At 36.0% G+C, this 24,846-nt stretch overlaps 1 protein-coding gene across 1 annotated transcript; it reads right to left on the bottom strand.

Annotated features, from left to right (window-relative positions):
- Positions 1–21,448: 21,448 nt before the first annotated feature.
- On the bottom strand, positions 21,449–21,967 carry LOC104099021 (inactive protein RESTRICTED TEV MOVEMENT 1-like). Its single transcript, XM_009605888.2, has one exon. The coding sequence runs from the start codon at positions 21,965–21,967 to the stop codon at positions 21,449–21,451; it is 519 nt and encodes a 172-aa protein (XP_009604183.2).
- Positions 21,968–24,846: the final 2,879 nt, after the last annotated feature.

Genomic DNA, 24,846 nt, shown 5'->3' with positions numbered 1-24,846 from the left:
CAATGGCCCCTATTACTAGATAATCACAGGTATATTAGTGGCTTCTTTGTCTTTATTTTAGTTAAATTTGACTCTTACTGTTGACTTGGTTAAATTATTATTTCAGAGAATTCATCAGTATTGCCCGGTGGATCTACATGATACATATTTTCTGGAACTCTGAGAAAGTAGGGTTATTTCTTAAGAAGGTTAATAGTATGTTGGATGGTAGTGAAATGACACTACACGATATTGATTTTCTTCCAGACTTCAATGACTGGAGATCAAAATTAAGGAAACATGGAACTAAAGAAATGATAGAGTCTCTCCATCACCTGAAACATGGAACGAAACATGGAACCACAATATATGGACCGAAATATGGAACCTGAATATATGGTCAGTCCTTTGGAGTTATAAGTTTTACCCGAAACTACCAAGCCCATCCGGGAAAGTCAATAACTCCCGAGGCAGCGCTTGAGGAGGTATTGACAATTTTTTCAAATTTGCCCGGAGCTATATATCGGGATATATTCCTCTTTCTGAGGAATATGAGATTGGATGAAACACCACGAGAACAACTTCAAGATATGATGTATGTCAAGTAATTATTTATTTATTATATGTTAGTTTTATTATTTACTCTTAAGTATTTCATGTTTGTTGTTGCATTTCAGCTTTGGAACTTATTTGTACATATGTCCATCCATCTTCGATTTGGCAGTTCTTCCACTTTTGGTTAATCTTTATATTCATTTTATCAGCTATCTGGTTAATTTAGGACTAATGCTGCAGGATCCAATGAATTTGAGAATGCCAGAAACTTCGGATAAAATACTAGAAGACGTTCAAGATATGACGTATGTCAAGTAAATATTTGTTTATTATATGTCAGTTTCATTATTTACATTTCACCTTTGGAACAAGCTCCCATCCATCTTCATTTTGGAAGGTCTTCCATTTTTATTTATTTGTTAATCTTTATATTTCTTTTGCCGGCTATCTGATTAATTTAGGACTAATGATGATTCATGCATTGCAGGAGGATCCTGCTGATGAGAGTAGTGAATGAGAGGAAGCTGGTACCAACCCAAACAGAAGTCGTCCATTGTATATCACCTTTTTAGCTTGATAAATTGCAAAAACATATTGAAGTAATCCAATAAACTCATCGTTGTTGGAAATGTCCTAACCATGTATTCACCCTTATTCCAATTTAACCATGTATTCACCCTTATAGTGAAATATTCTTCCGTGAAATCTTTCACATTAGCAAGTAATCGAAGAACTTCAGTTGTTTCTTTTTTTTCTTTATTTTCTCCTTTTCTTTCTTTATCTTTTTTTTTTTTACTTTTTTGTTTATTTATTTTTTGCCTTAATCATTTTATTGTTATTTTTACCACAATTATATTTCATACTCAATTTTGGTCCTTTTTATTATTTTATTATTTTGTTTATTTTTTATTTCTTCTTCCTTTTCTAATTTTATTCAACTCTTTTTTTTATGCATAATCTAATTTTACTTACTTTTTGTATAGGGTGAAATTGGTTTCTATTAAATGCTCAATTTATTTTACGACATGTGGTATCAGAGGCAGGCGGAAGATGAAGGGAGTGAAGACCAAGACCGAGGATAGCATCTTCGGTTGGTATCGAGTAGATCCCGAAGGGAATACAGTTAACAAAAGCAAACTCATATTTGTCACCGGATAGTATTTAATGAAGAATATTCCTCAGTATTGAATATGCAACCGTTGTAGAGAATTTAGGCATTCGTGGCATGCCATTACATATTCATCAATGGCCCCTATTACTAGATAATCACAGGTATATTAGTGGCTTCTTTGTCTTTATTTTAGTTAAATTTGACTCTTACTGTTGACTTGGTTAAATTATTATTTCAGAGAATTCATCAGTATTGCCCGGTGGATCTACATGATACATATTTTCTGGAACTCTGAGAAAGTAGGGTTATTCCTTAAGAAGGTTAATAGTATGTTGGATGGTAGTGAAATGACACTACACGATATTGATTTTCTTCCAGACTTCAATGACTGGAGATCAAAATTAAGGAAACATGGAACTAAAGAAATGATAGAGTCTCTCCATCACCTGAAACATGGAACGAAACATGGAACCACAATATATGGACCGAAATATGGAACCTGAATATATGGTCAGTCCTTTGGAGTTATAAGTTTTACCCGAAACTACCAAGCCCATCCGGGAAAGCCAATAACTCCCGAGGCAGCGCTTGAGGAGGTATTGACAATTTTTTCAAATTTTCCCGGAGCTATATATCGGGATATATTCCTCTTTCTGAGGAATATGAGATTGGATGAAACACCACGAGAACAACTTCAAGATATGATGTATGTCAAGTAATTATTTATTTATTATATGTTAGTTTTATTATTTACTCTTAAGTATTTCATGTTTGTTGTTGCATTTCAGCTTTGGAACTTATTTGTACATATGTCCATCCATCTTCGATTTGGCAGTTCTTCCACTTTTGGTTAATCTTTATATTCATTTTATCAGCTATCTGGTTAATTTAGGACTAATGCTGCAGGATCCAATGAATTTGAGAATGCCAGAAACTTCGGATAAAATACTAGAAGACGTTCAAGATATGACGTATGTCAAGTAAATATTTGTTTATTATATGTCAGTTTCATTATTTACATTTCACCTTTGGAACAAGCTCCCATCCATCTTCATTTTGGAAGGTCTTCCATTTTTATTTATTTGTTAATCTTTATATTTCTTTTGCCGGCTATCTGATTAATTTAGGACTAATGATGATTCATGCATTGCAGGAGGATCCTGCTGATGAGAGTAGTGAATGAGAGGAAGCTGGTACCAACCCAAACAGAAGTCGTCCATTGTATATCACCTTTTTAGCTTGATAAATTGCAAAAACATATTGAAGTAATCCAATAAACTCATCGTTGTTGGAAATGTCCTAACCATGTATTCACCCTTATTCCAATTTAACCATGTATTCACCCTTATAGTGAAATATTCTTCCGTGAAATCTCTCACATTAGCAAGTAATCGAAAAACTTCAGTTGTTTCTTTTTTTTCTTTATTTTCTCCTTTTCTTTCTTTATCTTTTTTTTTTTTTTTACTTTTTTGTTTATTTATTTTTTGCCTTAATCATTTTATTGTTATTTTTTGTTTATTTATTTGTTGACTTGGTTAAATTATTTTTTCAGAGAATTCATCAGTGTTGCCCGGTGGATCTACATGATACATATTTTCTCGAACTCTGAGAAAGTAGGGTTACTCCTTAAGAAGGTTAATAGTATGTTGGATGGTAGTGAAATGACACTACACGATATTGATTTTCTTCCAGACTTCAATGACTGGAGATCAAAATTAAGGAAACATGGAACTAAAGAAATGATAGAGTCTCTCCATCACCTGAAACATGGAACGAAACATGGAACCACAATATATGGACCGAAATATGGAACCAGAATATATGGTCAGTCTTTTGGAGTTATGAGTTTTACCCGAAACTACCAAGCCCATCCGGGAAAGCCAATAACTCCCGAGGCAGCGCTTTAGGAGGTATTGACAATTTTTCCAAATTTCCCCGGAGCTATATATCGGGATATATTCTTCTTTTTGAGGAATATGAGATTGGATGAAATACCACGAGAACAACTTCAAGATATGATGTATGTCAAGTAATTATTTATTTATTATATGTCAGTTTTATTATTATTCTTTTCTTTTCTTTCTTTTCTCCTTTTCTTTCTTTATCTTTTTTTTTTACTTTTTTGTTTTTTTATTTTTTGCCTTAATCATTTTATTGTTATTTTTACCACAATTAAATTTTATACTCAATTTTGGTCCTTTTTATTTTATTATTTTTATTTTTTTCTTTTGTTTATTTTGTATTTCTTCTTCCTTTTCTAATTTTATTCAACTCTTTTTTTTATGCATAATCTAATTTTACTTACTTTTTGTATAGGGTGAAATTGGTTTCTATTAAATGCTCAATTTATTTTACGACATGTGGTATCAGAGGCAGGCGGAAGATGAAGGGAGTGAAGACCAAGACCGAAGATAGCATCTTCGGTTGGTATCGAGTAAATCCCTACAAAAACATAAGTATGGTTACTCCTTAAGAAGGTTAATAGTATGTTGGATGGTAGTGAAATGACAGTACACGATATTGATTTTCTTCCAGACTTCAATGATTGGAGATCAAAATTAAGGAAATATGGAACTAAAGAAATGATAGAGTCTCTCCATCACCTGAAACATGGAACGAAACATGGAACCACAATATATGGACCGAAATATGGAACCAGAATATATGGTCAGCCTTTTGGAGTTATGAGTTTTACCCGAAACTACCAAGCCCATCCGGGAAAGCCAATAACTCTCGAGGCAGCGCTTTAGGAGGTATTGACAATTTTTCCAAATTTGTCCGGAGCTATATATCGGGATATATTCTTCTTTCTGAGGAATATGAGATTGGATGAAATACCACGAGAACAACTTCAAGATATGATGTATGTCAAGTAATTATTTATTTATTATATGTCAGTTTTATTATTATTCTTTTCTTTTCTTTCTTTTCTCCTTTTCTTTCTTTATCTTTTTTTTTTTTACTTTTTATTTTTTTTATTTTTTGCCTTAATCATTTTATTGTTATTTTTACCACAATTAAATTTTATACTCAATTTTGGTCCTTTTTATTTTATTATTTTTATTTTTTTCTTTTGTTTATTTTGTATTTCTTCTTCCTTTTTTAATTTTATTCAACTCTTTTTTTATGCATAATCTAATTTTACTTACTTTTTGTATAGGGTGAAATTGGTTTCTATTAAATGCTCGATTTATTTTACGACATGTGGTATCAGAGACAGGCGGAAGATGAAGGGAGTGAAGACCAAGACCGAGGATAGCATCTTCGGTTGGTATCGAGTAGATCCCTACAAAAACATAAGTAGGGTTACTCCTTAAGAAGGTTAATAGTATATTGGATGGTAGTGAAATGACACTACACGATATTGATTTTCTTCCAGATTTCAATGACTGGAGATCAAAATTAAGGAAACATGGAACTAAAGAAATGATAGAGTCTCTCCATCACCTGAAACATGGAACGAAATATGGAACCATAATATATGGTCCGAAATATGAAACTAGAATATATGGTCAGTCTTTTGGAGTTATAAGGTTTACCCGAAACTAACAAGCCCATCCGGGAAAGCCAATAACTCTCGAGGCAGCGCTTTAGGAGGTATTGATAATTTTTCTAAATTTGCTCGGAGCTATATATCGTGATATATTCCTCTTTCTGAGGAATATGAGATTGGATGAAACACCACGAGAACAACTTCAAGATATGATGTATGTCAAGTAATTATTTATTTTACGACATGTGGTATCAGAGGCAGGCGGAAGATGAAAGGAGTGAAGACCAAGACCGATGATAGCATCTTCGGTTGGTATCGAGTAGATCATGAAGGGAATACAGTTAATAAAAGCAAACTCATATTTATCACCAGATAGTATTTAATGAAGAATATTCCTCAATATTGAATATGCAACGGAGCTAACGGAACTGTCGAAATTCCATTCCTGAGTCGTCTTGACACAGTTTCGACTACGGTCAAAATTCTAAGACTTAAGCTTTTTTTTAGGGACTAAGTGTCCCAAATCAACCCCAAAAACCAAAATGAAACCTCCCGACAAGTCACAAGAGGAGAAATAGATATGAGAGAAGCAGTAAATAGGGGGTCGGAGCTATTACTCTCAAATCGACCGGCCGGGTCGTTACACTAATTACCCTTGCCTACCCATTTACTTTTCTACCCATCAAACTAATTATCTTTCCTACCATTGTAACTTTTTTTTTCTCCATTTCGTTTTTATTTCTCTACTTCTTTTCTTTTTTTCTTCTTTTCTCGTTTTCTTTCTTTTCTTTTTTTTCCTTTTCTGTTCATTTATTTTTTGCCTAAATCCTTTTATTGTTAATTTTACCATAATTAAATTTCATACTCAATTTTGGCTCCTTTTTAGGGTTACTCCTTAAGAAAGTTAATTATGTGTTGGATGGTAGTGAAAGGACACTACACGATATTGATTGGAGATCAAAATTAAGGAAACATGGAACTAAAGAAATGATAGTGTGTCTAGATATTCTCCCAAGAAGAATGAAAGCAGGAGTCCCAACTTTTTATTTTTTTGTACAATCAGGAAAAGCAAGAGTCCCAACTTTTTGCTCATCACGAAAATTTGCAGGTCGAATTCATATCCGAAACGCAAAAGGCTTGTTCATCCACCATCAAATTACTCATCTATGGAATCTAAACATTGAATTATCTGTACAAAGGGACATTAACAAGCAAAAATATTACCTGTTTTACCATCACTGACAAAGTCAGATTTTCCTTTCCGCAAGATTGTAACACCGCTAATCCTGATCAAAGGGATATTTTACGTATTACAACACTAATAAAAGTAATAAATCCAATGAGATGAATATTGGCAGCAAACTGGCCGAGCAAAGATAATTATATGTACATCCTCATAGATTGGGTCCATACTAGAGTAAAATACTAGGAAAAACGATACAATTACCCATAAAAATCAAACTAATTACCCTTGCCTACCCATTTACTTTTCTACCCATCAAACTAATTATCTTTCCTACGATTGTAACTTTTTTTTCTCTGTTTCTTTTTTATTTCTCTACTTCTTTTCTTTCTTTTCTCCTCTTCTTTCTTTTCTTTTTTTTTCTTTTTTTCCTTTTCTTTTCATTTATATTTTGCCTAAATTATTTTATTGTTATTTTTACCATAATTAAATTTTATACTCAATTTTGGCTCCTTTTTATTTTTTCTTTTGTTTATTTTGTATTTCTTCTTCCTTTTCTAATTTTATTTAACTCCCTTGTTTTTCCTGCATAATCTAATTTTACTTACTTTTTGTATAGGGTGAAATTGGTTTATATTAAATGCTCGATTGATTTCACGATATGTGGAACCTGAGGTAGACTGAAGATGAAGGGAGTGAAGACCAAGATCGAGGATAGCATCTTCGGCTGGTATCAGGTAGATCCCGAAGGGAACGCAGTCTACAAAAGCAAATGCATATTTATCACCAGATGGAATTTAATGAAACATATTCCTCAGTATTAAATACACATCCGTTGTAGAGAATTTTGGCATTCATGGCCTGTCGTTACATATTCATCAATGACCCCCATTATTGCCATTTAAGAGGGGCTCGATCCTAGGATCTTGTTCCCTAGGTATAGCTATAAAAACAGACTCCAACAACCATTGTAACATCCGTATGAACAAAATACCACAAACAATGAACTTCCTCAAGGATTTTCTCCATCGAACAATGAACAATTTGGCGCCCATCAAATGAGTTGATCCTTTCGTCTATTACTAACTTGTTTGATTCTTTGTTTCATAAGCAAAATCGAAAAAATGTTAGCTAATGATGACAACATCACACACAACATTGAGGCACACAAAAATCTACCTCAACATGAGGATTCAATCAGCGGCACCCGCAACGAGGGGGACATAGAAACTACGATCCATGGCGGGCAATATCCCCAACATATGAGGGAGATAACTTCTGATGACCCTGAGGAGAAGCACGTTGCGGAAACGGTAAGGATCTTGAGAGAGTAGCAAAAGGCCATCATGGGCCATCTCTCAAGAAAAGACCAAGTCGTGACGAAGTTAAAAAATGCATTATCGAGGGCTTCCAACAACGCGAATGGAAGAGGCCATGTTCCTCCCGACGCTCCTATAAAGTAAATAGCTCAAAGAGTTGATAACAACACCCCTGGGGTGGGGTCGGCTTCGACGAAGCCAGGGCGATCGGCAGCGGATCCGATTACGAAAACGACAATGATCCTTTTAAAACCAAACTCATGAGATTTATGAGGGAAAGGAACAAGCGGATAGATCAGAATGCGAAAGAGATCCACACTCGAATGGACCAGATTCTGGGCGCACCACCAGTGTTGAAGGGCCCGGATTCGAAGAAGTACACCCAATTGCCGTTCAAACCGAGTGCATCACTAGAGTTGATTCCGAAATGATTCAAAATGCCAGACGTATCGAAGTATGATGGGACTTCAGACCCTTAGGAGCACATCACAACTTATATAACGACAGTGAAACGAAACGACTTGGTCCAACATGAGATTGAGTCGATCCTGTTGAAGAAATTTGGAGAAACCCTCATGAAGGGTCCTTGACATGGTATTCACTTCTACACGAATATTCAATTGATTTTTTTGAAATGCTCGCAGATTCTTTCATCAAGGCCCATGCCGGGCCAGGAAGGTCCAGGTCCGAAAGGCGGACATATTCAGAATTTCGCAAGGAGAGTCTGAATTACTGCACGAAGTTCGTGACCAGGTTCCAGAAAGAAAGGATGGTGTTACCGGACGTGCCAAATGAATGGGCAGCTAAGGCATTTACTAAGGGGCTGAATCCGAGGAGCTCTGATGCCTCCCGAAAGCTGAAAGAAATCCTGCTCGAGTTCCAAGAAATCACATGGGCGGATGTCCATAACCGTTATGAATCAAAGATAAGGATAGAAGATGATCAGCTCGGGTTCCCGACATCAACCAAGGGTCGGGATCAAGAAAAGAACAGGGATAAATCTAAAGATGATTTCGATGCAGATCAACGATCTTCTAAGGATCGATTCTTGCCCTACGAGAGGATCGAAGGACGCAGTAGCAAAGGATTCCGATCAGCGGATAGATTCGCCCCCGATAGAAGAACTGACCTCGATCGGAACAACAGGTCGTTGCAGGACAAAGAGGTTTCAAGCTCCCAAATCAACTCTGAACTTACCGAAATTCAGTTCCGATCACACATACAGGTCATAATACCTGAAGTGAAGCTATTCAAGGCCTCAAATCACCGAACGACGTGCTAGAACTCAAAACGACCAGTTGGGTCGTTACAAATCAATACATAGATGAAGCACAAGTTATCCAATATAAATAGAAGCTTCTTTCGGTCTATATTTTCAAAGAGAGACGTAGAAGTCAAGAAGAAATACTTTCAGTAACACTTATTCCAACAACACTGAAATAGATATCGTCGGCAGAATTGGAACAATTCAAGAATCAATTCAAGCCGTCGAAAACGAAAAAGAACAAAGGCAGCAAACCCTGGCTGCCTTTTGGAAGCTATTCAAGGCCTCAAACCGCCGAACGACGCGCTAGAGCTCAAAACGATCAGTCGTTACAAATCGATTCATAAATGAAGCACAAGTTATCCAATCCTTGTACAAGGAAATCCTGGAAATAAAAAAATACTTGCGCTCTTTCATGCTTTGGAAGAACTTAGCTTCCTTCAAGTGGATGAAGAAGAGCATTGGGCCCTATTAGAAAATGAGAAGTGGGATTTAATATATCCAATGATTGAGGAGTGGAAAGGCCTTGCAAAAATTTACTACAAACAATTAATTGTGAAGAGCCATATTGCTGCCGAAACCAAGCAAGTACTATAAAGTTTAACTTTACCCGAGAAATTCAAGACATGTGTGATAACCAGGGACTATATCTTGATGAGGATGCAGATGACGCCGAAGGAGAAAAATAAGGGGAAGAAGTAGAAGAAGAAAAAGAAGAAGAAGAAGAAAAGATGAAGGCAAAGACGCCAAGATGTCGAACAGTGAGGAAGATTACGTCTTTATCTTTACAAAGTTTGTCCTTCAAGTTTAGCTATTTCCAAAATTATTGAGCTTTTAACTTGTAAGTTCTTGTTTCTAGATTTTTCAATTGTGCTCTCTGTATGCTTGTAAGGGATAACAGCCCAAGGAACAATGTCGGACAGAAGTAACAAATTTCCTAAAGCATCACTTTCTAGCACCATTTCAACCAAAAAAAGTGATTCTGGTCACTACTTTTGTTAATAAGTAGCACTTGACAACAAAAAATTACTTTATTCATGCAAATTACTTTACTCGCAGATGAAAATATAGCATTTTTCCAACCGTAATGAAGGCTCTCTGGGAGCAAAATCGCACTCAAAACAGAATATTTGAAGTTTTGAAGTATCAATCATGAAAAGACACTGTACAAATGTGTTTTCCGAAAACTGTTGTGGCGTTGGTTGGAATACATCCACTGTTGCTTCTTTTTCATGAAAAGACTTTAGAAATTAATTATGTTACCGATAATAACGATAAAATTGATGTAATCTACATGCAGAAATAACAAGTTTATAAGACGATATCATCAATTTCAACCTGACCAATCATGGGGACGACTAATGATAACCCTAGTCTTAGATTTAAAACGTTAAACTCAGTAATGCCATAATATATTTTTAAAAATAATATGGTAAGCTAAAAATATTATTCTCTGTCATGTTTAATTAGAATATCATGTCCAACAACTGTGACAATATTTTACTAAATACTGTTAGAAGTTAATTAGTTTTGTCCATTCAAATTTTTAAATAAAATATTTTTTATTAAGTTACTGAGAAATACGTTTATATTAGTGGAAAATTTTCAAAAAGTTATTGTGATAGTGTGAAAAATAATTGAAAGGCTCTACCAACTGGGAGCCCCTGGGTCTAATATATATGATAAATTTGATTTTCTTATACACGTAGTTCTCTTGTACATCTTATTTTTACAATAAAATATCCTAAGAGTATCCTCTATCATATCCCCTCAGGGGTGGATTCACAGACATATTGTTTTTAAGAAACATGAATCGAGTTGCCTAAAATAATTTTTTTTAAAAGTCTGCAAGCTGAAGTTGAGTAGGTATATAACAAATAATTAAATCACCATGGGAGACACTTTCTCTAACAAAATGATAATCACCTTGATATGTGTATACAGTTAAAATCGAGGCTAGTGAGTACTCCGATTTTTCGGTAAGGCAAACGAAGCAAGGACATGACCGCAAGGAATCGGAATCGAAGCTAAGAGCCTCTCTCATCAAGACCCAAGCAAAACACTTGCCCTCGGAGCCATCGAGATCACGCCCCCGGGTCCGGTTCGAGTTCCAAGACCTCGGAGAGCATTACCGAACGACCACACACGATTAACGACGACGTGAATCTTGGCCCGTACTAGCTGTAGATCAGTGATTAGCGAAAAAGAAATTTTTTACCTTTCTTAGAATTATACTTAGGGTAAAACTCCCATACTATATAAATGGAAAACTGATTATTCATTAAACACATTGTAACACGCATATCAAGGCAATATACATTTGATTTTTCTGCTTCTAAAGCTCATTCTAAGTTCTTGATTTTACTCATAGTTCTTCATAAGTGTTTGGCTCCGAACCGAAGGCAGGTTACTGGTTAAGTTTGTAATCGATCCCAAACCCAATATTACAACTAGTTTGGCTGTTTATTCTGTCTTTCATTTGCTTATCAAACGTCATTAATCATGTGTATTGAATCAGACCACATATCTTTAAAATCGCGTATAAATTCAATTATTATGCATTTTTAAGGGTAAACAATATGCTTTCTACGACCGTGAACAATCGAATTTGCAGCAATATAAGTAGTAGAGATTCACATAGGACCTTCACAGGTTGACGAATAGACATACCTAATTTTTATAGGAGATAATAAATATATAGTGTCTCAGCGACCGTGTAAGCAACAACACGTTATTGCCCATTCAAATATTTAAATAAAATATTTTCTATTAAGTTACTGAGAAATACTAAATTTGATGAATAAATCGGGGATATTTGGTAAACTCGTGAGAGAAGAATCAAGATAAAGTACTGGTGAAGAGACTGATAATGTGGGCTTACTAAGATTAGGAGATCCAAGCGACCCAATATGAGGAGGCACAGTAGACGCCTGCTCTAAAGACACGGAAGATGAGGAATGTGAAACCAACGAGGAATAAGAAAAAATATCCTCATGGAAAAGAATATGCCTACTAACATAGACTCTACCACTAACGAGATCAAGACATTGATATTCTTTATAATCTGAAGTATAGCCAATAATATATAATATACCATTTTGAACGAGGTTCAAGTTTGTGGGAGAGTTAGAAGAGTTTAAAAACATTCACATCCAAAACTTTTTAAAATGAATAATCAGGAGATTTTTTAAATAATATTTCAAATGGGGATTTATTATTCAGAGAGGAGCGGATAGATGATTTATTATCTAAGTAGCAACATAAGATGCATCTACCCAAAATTGACCTGGCATATTTGATTCCAAAAGAAAAGTACGTGTCATCTTTATGATATGATAGATATTCTTTCAGCAACCCCATTTTACCAAAATTGACCTGGCATATTTGATTCCAAAAGAAAAGTACGTGTCATCTTTATGATATGATAGATATTCTTTCAGCAACCCCATTTTATTCTAAGTGTGGGGGCAACAACAACAACAAACCCTGTGTACTCTTATAAGTGGAGTCTTGGGGTAGAGTGTACGCAAACCTTATGTTGACCTAAGCGGTTTTGGTTTTGATGATCGACAAAGAAACACATGCATGAACCAGGTCCATGGACAGTGTACAAAGGTGATAGGCAGAATCAAGCAAAAGGATTGCACATGAAAGGGATAAGTATAAGTGGTTGTTTCTAATAATCCCCGAACGAAAAGGTTCCATATTTGATAAGGAGCAGGACTCCTTATTTGAAGAGAACTCTATCCAAGATAAGGAAAGAGTTAGAAGTTGAAGATAACTAGAACTCTTCCACCAAGGAAGAGTAAAGAATTAGACTTCTAGTTAATCTTTATTTACTAACTCTCTCTATATATATCAGTTGTGCTCTCTTTTATAGGTGATGCGCACATACTGAAGTTAAGCACGAATTGAGAGCAAAATAGCAAGGCATTTTGTGAGCAATTCCTGTGAGATTTAAGAGTGCGATCCTGAATCTACACGAACCAGATTGAAGAACCAGCTCCATAAAGAGTTTGTTATGTCTTTTTTTTATTTCTAGTTAAAAGTGTAGTAAGCGTTTTGAGTTGTACCTTTCAGCTTTCTAAGAAGCAAATTGTACTAGGTACCTGAGTTGTATCTTTCAAGTTAGAGTTAACTTGAAGTAGTTGCAACAGCCTGTGGCTTGTTGCTATAAGGGCTAGAGTTAATCCTTAGGTTTGCAAGAGGTTGTAAACTCTAGTTGTATTGTTTAAGTTAGAGTTAACTTGAAGCAGTCGCAATATCCTGTGACTGGTTGCTACAAGGGTTAGAGGTAATCCTTAGGTTTACAAGAATTTGTAAACTTTGTTGTTAGCTCCGAGTTGTAGTGAAGTGTTTGAATGAAAATCCTACTGGGTAGTAGGTCGTGATTTTTTCACCTTTTGAGCTGGGTGTTTTCCACGTAAAAATCCTTGTGTTCTTTACTTTCTACATTATTTATTCCGCAACAGTAGTGTAATGAATGGATAGAAGAACCAGGTCCTTCGATAATCTAGTGCACGCGAAAATCAGGCAACACACAAATCACCCCCCTCTTGTGTGGCATTGAAGTATAAAACATCAATTGGTATCAAAGCGGGTTATCCTTGAAGAGGTTAACACCTTAGAAAAAGATCAAGATGAGTGCACTACCTGGAAACTGTAAAGAGCAATCCACCACTATTCAATGATTACTACTATTCTTTGTGGAAAGAGAGAATAAGAGATCACTTGCAGATGACTGATGGGTGCTTCAAATGTGGTAAAAAGAACCACATGATCAAAAATTGTCCTATGTGGGAAGTCGAGTGGAAAAAGAAAAAATCTGAAAGAAGGAACAGGTTCATGACAAGAAGAACTACAACAAAAGGCTATCCAAAGCAATGGTTGCTATTTGGAAAGATAGTTGAGATGAGGACACTGATGATAATGTTGAACGAGCTCTCATAGCAATTCGAGAATCTGAAGATAAACCCGATGAAGAATCTGAGATAAGTTTTCTGGACCTCAAGGATAAAATTAAACTCATTTCTTAAGATAGACTATCAGAATTGTTGCTAACTTTAATTCATGAATCTAAGAATATAAGTTCTGAAAAAGAAGAGTTGTCAAAAGAGTGTAACTTTTTAAAAGTAGAATGCAAAAATCTGGAAATAAATATTTGTAAAAATAAAAAGGAAAATACTGCTTTGAAGAACCAGGTTCATGCACTTGATACAACTGTCTTAGAACTTAGATCTGAAAATATAAAGTTATAGTTAGGGACAGGAAAAGAGATAGCAAGTAATATACAACTCAACCTAGAGGATGATTTAAGGAAGGTTAAAGATGAGCTATACAAAAAGGAAGAAAATGTAAGAGCTTTGAAAGAGGACTTAACAAAGGTTAAACATGAGCTTGATAGAATATGTAAATAGAACAGGTCCTCCAATGCACTTTCATGGTTACAAGAACACCAGAGTAGCAACAGAAAGAGACTTAGCTTTGGGAACTCTGCACCTGAATAGGACGCCAAAAATAAGTACCTAACACTCCCTGAGAATAAGATTTGCACACACTGTGAAAACACTGGTCACTACAAGAGTGATTACACTGCGAAAGAAAAGGCAGACCAAAAGAATAAAAAAATTATTCTAGGGAAAAATAGGCTGCCAAGTTGGACTAAAAGGAATTTGATTCATCCTTTTGCCTATAGAAAGGGACCCAAACTAGTTTGGGTTCCTAAGACTAACCCCTGATTTCCTTTTGCAGGTCCAAGTAAAGTGGAGCAATCAAATATGATACATGGATAGTGGCTGCTCAAAGCATATGACAGGAAGCAGGAACCACTTCCTTTTACTTGAGGACCTTAAAGGAGGTAATATTTCCTTTGGAAATGGAAAAAAAAGTGAGATCATTGGGGTTGGAAATATAGGTAAGACTGACTTGATAGATGGACTGAAGCACAGTCTAATAAGTGTATCATAATTGTGTGATAGAGGTAACATGGTAGCATTCACATCTCCCAAATGATTTGTGATTAATCTTACCACTGACAAGATAATTTTGTAGGGAAAAAGAGTGAACAACATATATGTTGTAGATCTATATACACTTTTAGAAAATGAACTCACTTGCTTAGGTGTGTTGGATAATGATCCCCTCTTTTGGCACAAGAGACTTGAACATGTCAGTCTAAGTCAACTAAACAAACTAGTTTCCAAGGATTTGGTGATAGGACTGTCTAATATTAAGTTCAAGGAAGATAAAGTTTGTGAGGCTTGTGCAAGGGGGAAGCATGTAAGATCCTCTTTTAAAATCAAGAAAGTGGTAAGCACCACCAGGACGATGGAACCGGTCCATATGGATCTTTGTGGACCAATGAGAACATTGAGCAGATATGGTAAGAAATATGTGATGGTGCTTGTTGATGATTACTCTAGGTTTACTTGGACATTATTTTTAATATCTAAATATGAAGCATTTGACATGTTCACTTCTTTTATTAGAAAAACTCATAAACAACTAGGTAATCAACTTGCATCAATTAGGTGTGATCATGGTACTGAATTTGAGAATGCTAAATTTTGCTAAATTTTGTGATGAGCATGGCATAAATCATAATTTTTCTGCTCCTAGGACTCCATAACAAAATGGAGTAGTTAAAAGAAAGAATAGGACATTGGAAGAAATGGCTAAGACTATGTTTCTTTCTAGTAAACTATCCCATAGTTTCTGGGCAGAAGCTGTGAACACTGCATGTTACATCATAAATAGGTGCATGACTAGACCTCTTATTGAGAAGACTCCCTATGAGTTAAAAGGAGAAAGCCAAATATATCCCATCTTAGGGCATTTGGATGCAAGTGTTTTGTGCATAATAATGGTAAAGACTCCCTAGGTAAGTTTGATCCTAGAAGTGACGAGGGAGTATTCTTGGGACATTCTTCACATAGTAAAGCTTATAATATTTATAACAAAAGAACTAAATGTATAGAAAAAAAGTGTACATGTGGTTTTGATGAAACTAACATTCTTTCTCAGAGGCATGAACATGATGATAAAGTAATTGGGCTAGTAAGAAACTCAAATGAAATCACAACCCAGACTGAAGCTGCACCAGAGGAAGGAACATGTCCTTCTACCCAGGGCAACTTGACAGGGGGAACTGATCTAAGAGGAACTGATCCTTAAACCTCAAGGGAACCTGTCCATGAACATGTTCCTCAGCAACAAAACATTGAAGGAATATCTAGGGGAAGCCAACTGGTTGTGAAACCTAACAAGTATCAAAGTTCTCATCCCATTGAGAACATAATTACTGATCCAACATCTGCAATCAAAATCAGATCTTCTTTGAAGAATATTTGTGCCTTTGATGCTTTTTATCTCTTATATAACCTAAAATGTTGCTGAGGCTTTGCAGGATGCAGACTGGGTCAATGCAATACAAGATGAACTCAACCAAGTTTGGCATCTAACACTAAGACCCAAGGACATATCAGTAATTGGCACAAAATGGGTGTTTAGAAATAAACTTGACGAAGATTGAACAGTTATAAGGAACAAGGCAAGATTGGTGGTTCAAGGATATAGTTAAGGGGAGGGAATCAACTATGATGAGACTTTTTCTCCAATTGCAAGATTGGAAGCAATTAGACTTCTTATAGCCTTTGCTGCTTACATGGAATTCACTCTCCATCAGATGGATATCAAGAGTGCCTTCCTCAATGGCTATATAAACGAAGAAGTGTTTGTCAAGCAACCTCATGGCTTTGAAAACAAGGAATGACTTGATCATGTGTACAAGCTTGGCAAGGCATTTTATGGGCTCAAACAGGCTCCAAGAGCATGGTATGAAAAATTGTCAAAATTCTTGTTTGAGCATGGCTACAAGAGAGGTAAAATTGACAATACTTTGTTCTTGAAAGAAAAAGGTAAAGATCTCTTGGTAGTTCATATATATGTTGATCTTTGGAGAAACTACTAATAAGTTAAGTAGGGAATTTGCTAAACTAATGGGGAGTGAATTTGAAATGAGTATGGTGGGTGAGCTTAATTTCTTTTTAGGCTTACAAATTAAATAAAATTCAAATGTAACTATGATCCATCAGTAGAAGTTTTGCTTTAAAAAGTTTAAAATAGAAGATTCTAAAGAAATTGACACTCCTATAGCAACAACTATAGGAGTGTTGATCACTGTGGAATTTTGTGCTACTGATAAGAAAATTACTGACATCTTCACAAAAGTTTTGAGTATGGATCACTTTGAAAGGAACAAGTTAGAATAAGGGATGATTAAGATCACCTAAAAGAAATTATAATTTGTGAATTTTGTGAATAATTAGATTAGATATTGCCCAGTCTCATGCTTTTAGTACTATACCCTTGTGCCATGTGGTAAAATGTCTCACTGATGTCTAATGATATTATCCTTATTTTCTTGGAAAAAATCAGTCTTACACAAGAGAACTTTCAGTGAAGAACCTGGTTCATCGAGCTTATAAGGTATGTATTCTACACTTCGCATAATTTGAAATAACTGCATATGGATTATGAACTGAAAAGTGTCCCACTTTATCCTAAATTACTTTTGAACCAATCAGTTACAAACGAACCAGTTTCAACAACAGCCTTACATGCCATAATTGCCGAGATTTATGGGGAAGAGTCTGACGCCTCTTCAAACTGAAACTCCCAAGATGAAAAGACTTCTAACCTCCAAAAAGTTGTTGTTACAGACTCAACCTTTTCATCTTTAAATTGATCTAACCTTACCCTCTTATCTCAATTTTTTTTGAAAGATCAAAATCTCCAAAATGTCAAAACTCTCTCTATTTATCTCAAGTTTCTGAACTGATCAGATAGCAACACCCATGAGAATCCCAAAAACTCTGAAAACCCTTTCTCACCACCCAAAGAACCTTCACCCACACTTTCAACCACCCAAACCCCCAAGAAAAGACATATCAAAATAATTGCACGAAAAATAGTAGCAAGCAAAAAACAAGCCAAGAAATTGAATGAGAAACTATAAGCCAGTCAAGCAGAAGAACCACAAAATTCTTATGATCTCGTCTGCGACTGAGGGGGAAAGCCAATTTTATCTGAAACTGAATAGGTAACTTCTGGGTTAGAAATTTCTGATGTTGCTTCTAAAATTTTCGAGAATCTTGAAAATAGGTTTTGAAGAGAGTGAGGGTGTTGAAGTAGATGTGAGGGGAAAGGGAGAAGAAAGAGTGGCTAGATCTCCTTCACCCACTCTTGTTGGTTTGACTGAAGAAGCTGGAGCAATGATTGTAGTAAGTGACGATATTAGTGATAATGAGGAGACTATGAATGAAAGTATGGGGATAAAATCACAGGAGATAGGTGATGATTCCAGTGTAGAAGTGCAGTGGATGGTTAGGTTAAGGAAACAGTTTTATAAACCAGTTCCTTCTCTTGCTAAAATAGACAAGAGTCCTGATCTGCTACAAAAGGTGTCAGAAAGTTACAATCAAAAGAATAAGAACAAAGTTGGAAAGACTACAGAAAAGGGCATGGGTGGCACTAAGAAAAAGAGTGTTCCTTATATCCCTGTAGCAACTCCTCCCACAAGAGGAAGAACTACAGGGAGCCAGAAGAAGCATAGTGAGGCCAATGTAAAAAGGCCTTAGCTGAGAATGCCGAGAAAGTCGCTTGAAAAATAAAAGAAGGCTGGTAAGCCAAGTGGAGCAGTCTAGATTGAGGAGATGAACATGGTTCTTGAAGATGGATATGAGGATGTGGAAGTACTCATATCTAGTGCCAAAAAGTGAAAGACTTCTAAAAAGAATGCTCGCGAACCAGAGGCTGAGGCTGAGGCTGAGGGCTTAATTGTATCTAAAAGAACTAGGTATGCTAAAAAGAGCAAGGAGGCTCAAATAGTGGAAGAAAATGGCTAAGGATACTGAGATTGAAAGGCTGAAGAAAGGATTGGCTGGAGTAGAGGATGAGAGAGACTCTCTCAAGTGTGAGCTTTCAAAGTGAAAGTAGAATAATGATAGTATTCTTCAAGATATGTTGAAACTGTTGCAAGGCAAGAACCAAGAACTTGGTCCTCCCTAGTTTTTAACCGTGAAAGTAGAATAATGATAGTATTCTTCAAGATATGTTGAAACTGTTGCAAGGCAAGAACCAAGAACTTGGTCCTCCCTAGTTTTTAACCCTTTCTAAGCCTAGTTGTAACCAGTGACCCAAGTGAGATTTCTCTGTCTTTAATTCATGGTTCTATCTTTTTATTTCTTCTTATGCTTTGTGGTAGGATCTTATCAATCAATGAAATTCACTGCTTTTGCTCTAATTGTTTGTTGATATTACTTAGATGGCTAATATCCTTAGATTGATAAAGAAAAAATTGAATCCATGATTGCACTTGAAGTAGCCCCATTGGCCATGAGTGATATCTGCTAAAATCTGGTTACTTAAGTTAATTATGCAACTTTTCGATAATGCCAAAAGGGGGAAAATAAGGTGTGCTTTTGCTTTGGACTGTGATGTTTATAACCTAATGAACCTGGTCCTTGATGATTTATGACTTTAAATGAAAAGTGTTCTAACATTGTGTTGATGTTGAACTGAGTTGAAACAGGTTCCATGCTTATGAAAAGCATTGAGTTTGTCATCATTAAAAAGGGGGAATTTGTTGACCTGAGCGGTTTTGATTTTGATAATTGACAAAGGAACACATGCATGAACCAGGTCCATGGACAGTGTACTGAGGTGACGGGCAGAATCAAGCAAAAGGCAAGCACATAAAAGGTATAAGTATAAGTGGTTATTTCTGATAATCCCTGAACGAAAAGGGTTGCATTTTTTATAAGGAGCAGGACTCCTTATTTGAAGAGAACTCTATCCAAGATAAGGAAAGAGTTAGAAGTTAAAGATAACTAGAACTCTTCCACCAAGGAAGAGTAAAGCATTAGACTTCTAGTTAATCTTTATTTACTAACTCTATATATATATCAGTTGTGTTCTCTTTTACAGGTGATGCGCACATACTGAAGTTAAGCACGAATTGAGAGCAAAATAGCAAGGCATTTTGTGAGCAATTCCTGTGAAATTTAAGAGTGCGATCCTGAAGCTACACGAACCAGATTGAAGAACCAGCTCTATAAAGAGTTTTATGTGTCTTTCTTTATTTCTAGTTCAAAGTGTAGTAGGCATTCTGAGTTGTACCTTTCAACTTTCTAAGAAGCAAATTATACTAGGTACCTGAGTTGTATCTTTCAAGTTAGAGTTAACTTGAAGTAGTTACAACAGCCTGTGGCGTGTTGCTATAAGGGTTAGAGTTAATCCTTAGGTTTGCAAGAGGTTGTAAACTCTAGTTGTATTGTTCAAGTTAGAGTTAGCTTGAAGCAGTCGTAACAGCCTGTGGCTGGTTGCTATAAGAGTTAGAGGTAATCCTTAGGTTTGCAAAAGTTTGTAAACTTTGTTGTTGGCTCAGAGTTGTAGTGAAGTGTTTGGAGAAAATTTTACTGGGTAGTAGGTCGTGGTTTTTTCACCTTTTAAGCCGGGTGTTTTCCACGTAAAAATTCTCGTGTTCTTTACTTTCTACATTATTTATTCCGCAACAGTAGTGTAATGAATGGATAGAAGAACCAGGTCCTTCGATAATCTAGTGCACACGAAAATCATGCACCACACAAATCACCCCCCTCTTGTGTGGCATTGAAGTATAAAACATCACCTTACCTCTGCCTTTTAAAAAGATAGATGAATTGTTTTCGGTAGACTCTCGGCTCAAGAAAGAAAAAAGGAGTGAAAAGAACCAACCTGACAACGGAAGAGTGTGGGGGGCATGACATTCAAAATTAAATTCCACTTTTAAGAAAGTGATCTTTCAAAGACGCATTATCAAATTCTCTTTCACAAAGACATAGGAACTTTTTAAATTTTCTTCTCAAGCAAAGATTTTCATCCAATTTTTGAAGAGCATAGAATATATTGAATACATCAGATTTGTATTTCATAGAATCGAGTTTGACGCAAAGAATCTAAAACTCTAGACCCACAATGCCTAATCTCTGATTCCGAATATCACCAAAAGCTTGTAAGCAAAAAGATTTGCTGGTGGAGAGATGATATAAACATCCCTATCACTGTATCCCTAAAGTATTATATATGTTACCCGTGGCCTCGTCGTTTATATGCACATGAAGAATCATTAAAGTTTAGAATCAATAAACCAGATATATAGTTATAATTGATAGGTCAAATATATTCTCCTGTAACCCTATAGGGAAACTAATGCAAATACAAGTAATTATTAGCAACCAATTTCGATGAAAGATTTCAGTAATCGTTTACCACAAAAATCATAGAGGACGGGGCTTAACTTAACGATCTTAACTGTTTTTTTCTTTTTCTTCTTATAATATATAATTCTTGAAAAGTACTAACCATACACCAATCAGTTGATGTAAAGTCATGTAAAAAGTAAAACCAATAGACAAGCATATACAGAGTAAAATAACAATACACGCGAACGAGTATATCATTTGGAAATAGTTTATAGAAGATGAAATTAAAGTATCTTGATGAGTTAATAGATCTTCGTCCTTTTCAACGCTTTACTTGAGGATCTTTCTAGGTCATGGCCTTGTGTCTTCACATATACCCCAATACTCCCAACGCCATGGCTATTCTCGCTGCCATGAAAACCACCAAAAAGACAATGATTTCCTATCTCTAAGTTGAAGTTAATGTCAGCGCCATCAGTTGATGGGGTCCCAAATGGTCCATAGAATCCCTTGTTAGTTCCAAATCTTATAGATGTCATGAACATTAATGGCCCATTCTTCACAGAACATTTTACTGAAGTAAGATACTCTGATGGATAATCAAATACAACTGCTGAGTAGCTTTTTAATTTATCATCAGCACAGCCATGTCTGTTTGATAGAACCAAGCTGCCATTCTCATAGTACAAGAACTGAAGCGAATAAATTGAATTTTTGCGGTATGTAACAAGAAACCCAGCAACTTGGTCTCGTCCCTTTTCATCCCAAACAGTTGACATTTTGCATTCACCATAACCTCCAACTGGGCCAACTTTGATCATATTCATAATCTCTCTAAGTATTTGTGTGGGTTTATATATGTTCTAAGAATTGTTGTTCTTTGACGTTGGAAGAACCCCTATTATATAGAGTTCGCTTTGCCTTGGTCAAATCCTTATCAAAAACGAATTAGGTGACCGTTTCTCAAAATTCAAAAACAATAAGTGAATTTCATTCCAAACAGGTAACCGTTTCTCCAAATTCTAAAAGAATTAGTAATATATAAGGCTTCCTATCATGATAAGGATTCCTTTCTAACCTGAAATAATTTTATAATTTCAGGTTAATTAAATTAGGGCCATGCAAAATATTATATTTCCCTCGGACTTATCAAAAGCTTAATGATAGAATAGCGGCCCTCAGTCGATTTATTTTACGTACGCTCGGTAAAAGATTTTATGCATTCGTTAGTATCCTAAAAAAGAAAATGGACTTCCAATAGATAGATGAATGTGAGAAAGCCACGCAATAGCTGAAGCAGTACGTGTCCAGTCTGTCCTTGTTCTTAAAGTGGAAAGATGTAAAGGATCTCTGTGTATATCTTGCCAAATCGAAGGATCATACCATGCAAGGAGACAAAATATTCAGGGCTACCTATAATTGGTGCAAGACCTCATAAAGTTCTTCCAACAAGTGAAGTTTGAACAAGTAGCTCGAAAAACCATCTAAGAGGATGTCCCCCCTGCCAACCTCGATTCCTCTATACAAGCTAATGACATCAAAGTAATTCCGATCGTACATCTCGATCGTCCTGCTATTGACGGCCATGTCAGCTGTTTTGCTTTAAAATCGGACAACAATTAAACTTATAAGTAATTTTATGGATATATGATTTCTCTTGGCATAAACTGATAAATGTTAGAATTAATGCTAGGGATTAATTGTAAATAAAGCTAACCAATATGATGAACAACCACGGCCCTCGAGCTAGACCGCCCTTGAACTAGCTAAGTATGCTATTAAGAAGTATGGACTTTATTAACAGAGCTTGCAAGAGAAAATATGATATATTGCCTTGTTGTGCGTGAATGTATGTTTGTTACAAAATGATTAAGACCCTCTTTATATAGCAGAGGAACCCTATTTATGGTATATTTTTAATTACAAAAGTAAATCCCATGATAGGCTAAATATCTGATCCTAACTCGATATGTGCTGAAATTCCTGCCACGATCCTCGCCCGATCACGGATATCTCGGCTTTCCGTTATTCAGTGTAGCAGGCCTCCTTCGATCTTGCTCAATCTCTTTCTCGCTTCGGTCTCGAATTGACCTCGATCATGATCGACCAGTGATCCACGAGCTTACCAATCCATCTCTGTACCATGTTCCGATATAACTAGGCCCGGGCCTTGATCTTTCGTCCCGATTTCGGTTAGTCGTACGAAATTAGGCAAGCCTGATTCTAACCGTATACAGATAGTCCCATCATTTTTTGGAGTGCAATGACAAGAAATGAATTGAGTCTTCGAATCTACCCTCGATTTATCATGTCGTAAGCATCGTGACGTAAGCGGCAAGGGTGACCGAAACGTCCTATCGGTCAGTTTCCCAGGTTATATGGCGCGTCAGTTGTCGGTCGGCCACTAGCAACATTGAACCGTCGCCGTGGAACCCATAGATAGGCCTTTTTTCCGCTCCTTCAAATTTTACTTTCAATCTCTTCTGCTCTAATCTTCAAATCTCCTTGCATTCCTCAAGTTCCTCATTTACAAATCTTCAAGTTTTATTGCTAACCTCTTTTTAAAACACCAAATATCCTAATCCATGTTCTTCCTTGTTAATAAAAATGGCTAAGACCTCTAAAACTGTCCCTCATAAGGAAACCGCCTCTTCATCAAAGTCCGTCAGCGCCGTGATCGGGTCCAAGCCTATACTACTATTGAGTAGCGAGGGTGGTCGATGCAGTTTTAACCCAACTAGGTCGGGATGAAATCCACAGGGAGTTAATATTTGGAATTAGGTTTATATCTAAGCTAAATGCGGGTTTTGAATCTAATTACACTTCCACAAGTTTGGGTTTGATTTCTACTTCTAACTTTACTCTAAAGATTGTAATAATTGAAACTAAGGACAATATTTTTGTTGTTGTTTTTCAAATGTTTAAAGAGACTAGGGTAGTGACTTCTACCTAGGTGGATATCTAATGGGTAGCAAAATCTAGGGCAAGCTTGATTAGTTGGGATTGTAATATAGCTATCACATCCGGGTACTCACTCTATACCTCTCGGTAGTTTGAGTGATTTTTCCCAATTTGGCTTTCTCAAGTCCAAATGGACATTCAGGCAAATCAAGTGATATTAGCTCAAGTTGGGTATTACTATCTCTAGGTTTAACCCTTTAATTGGGGCTATCAATTTCTTGAGTTCACCCCAATTCCTTGTTAGCCTAGTTTTTCTAGACTTAGTCCCTCTTTCTCAAGTAGAGACTAAGTCATAAAAGCATGAATCAATATTTGCAACCATTAATTCTTGAGTTCTAGCAAGAACTAGGCTAAATATCACTAACCCATTCACATTCAAGCCATAAAATCAAATACCCATTAAATACCCACACTAGAGTTGGGTCACAACCCTAGCTATGAGTTTAGCTACTCATGGAAATAACAGAAATTAAAGATGAAATGAAGATAAAATCCATAATATTAATTTATGGAAAGAAAATCTAATGTTAAGAAGTGAATCTAGTACAAAATTTCCGAAAATAGAAAAGTCAACCGTCTCAGGTGCTCATACAAAACATAACATAACCTAAAAATGACAAAAAGTTCTATTTATACTAAGCTGAAAATATCTGACAAAAATGCCCCTGCGGAGGTTGTGCGGCCGCGTAATTCTGAGTGCGGCCGCACTCTTGCTTTCGCGGCCGCATAATTCTGATGT

The sequence above is a fragment of the Nicotiana tomentosiformis genome, chromosome 9, assembly GCF_000390325.3.
Source record: "Nicotiana tomentosiformis chromosome 9, ASM39032v3, whole genome shotgun sequence".
In the NCBI taxonomy this organism is placed as follows: Eukaryota; Viridiplantae; Streptophyta; class Magnoliopsida; order Solanales; family Solanaceae; genus Nicotiana; species Nicotiana tomentosiformis.
Note: the sequence above shows the minus strand (reverse complement) of the source record. Positions and strands in the feature narration are given on the sequence as shown.

Coding starts and splice junctions, on each gene's coding strand:
- LOC104099021 (XM_009605888.2), bottom strand. CDS start 21,967: ATGATCAAAGTTGGCCCAGTTGGAGGTTATGGTGAATGCAAAATGTCA.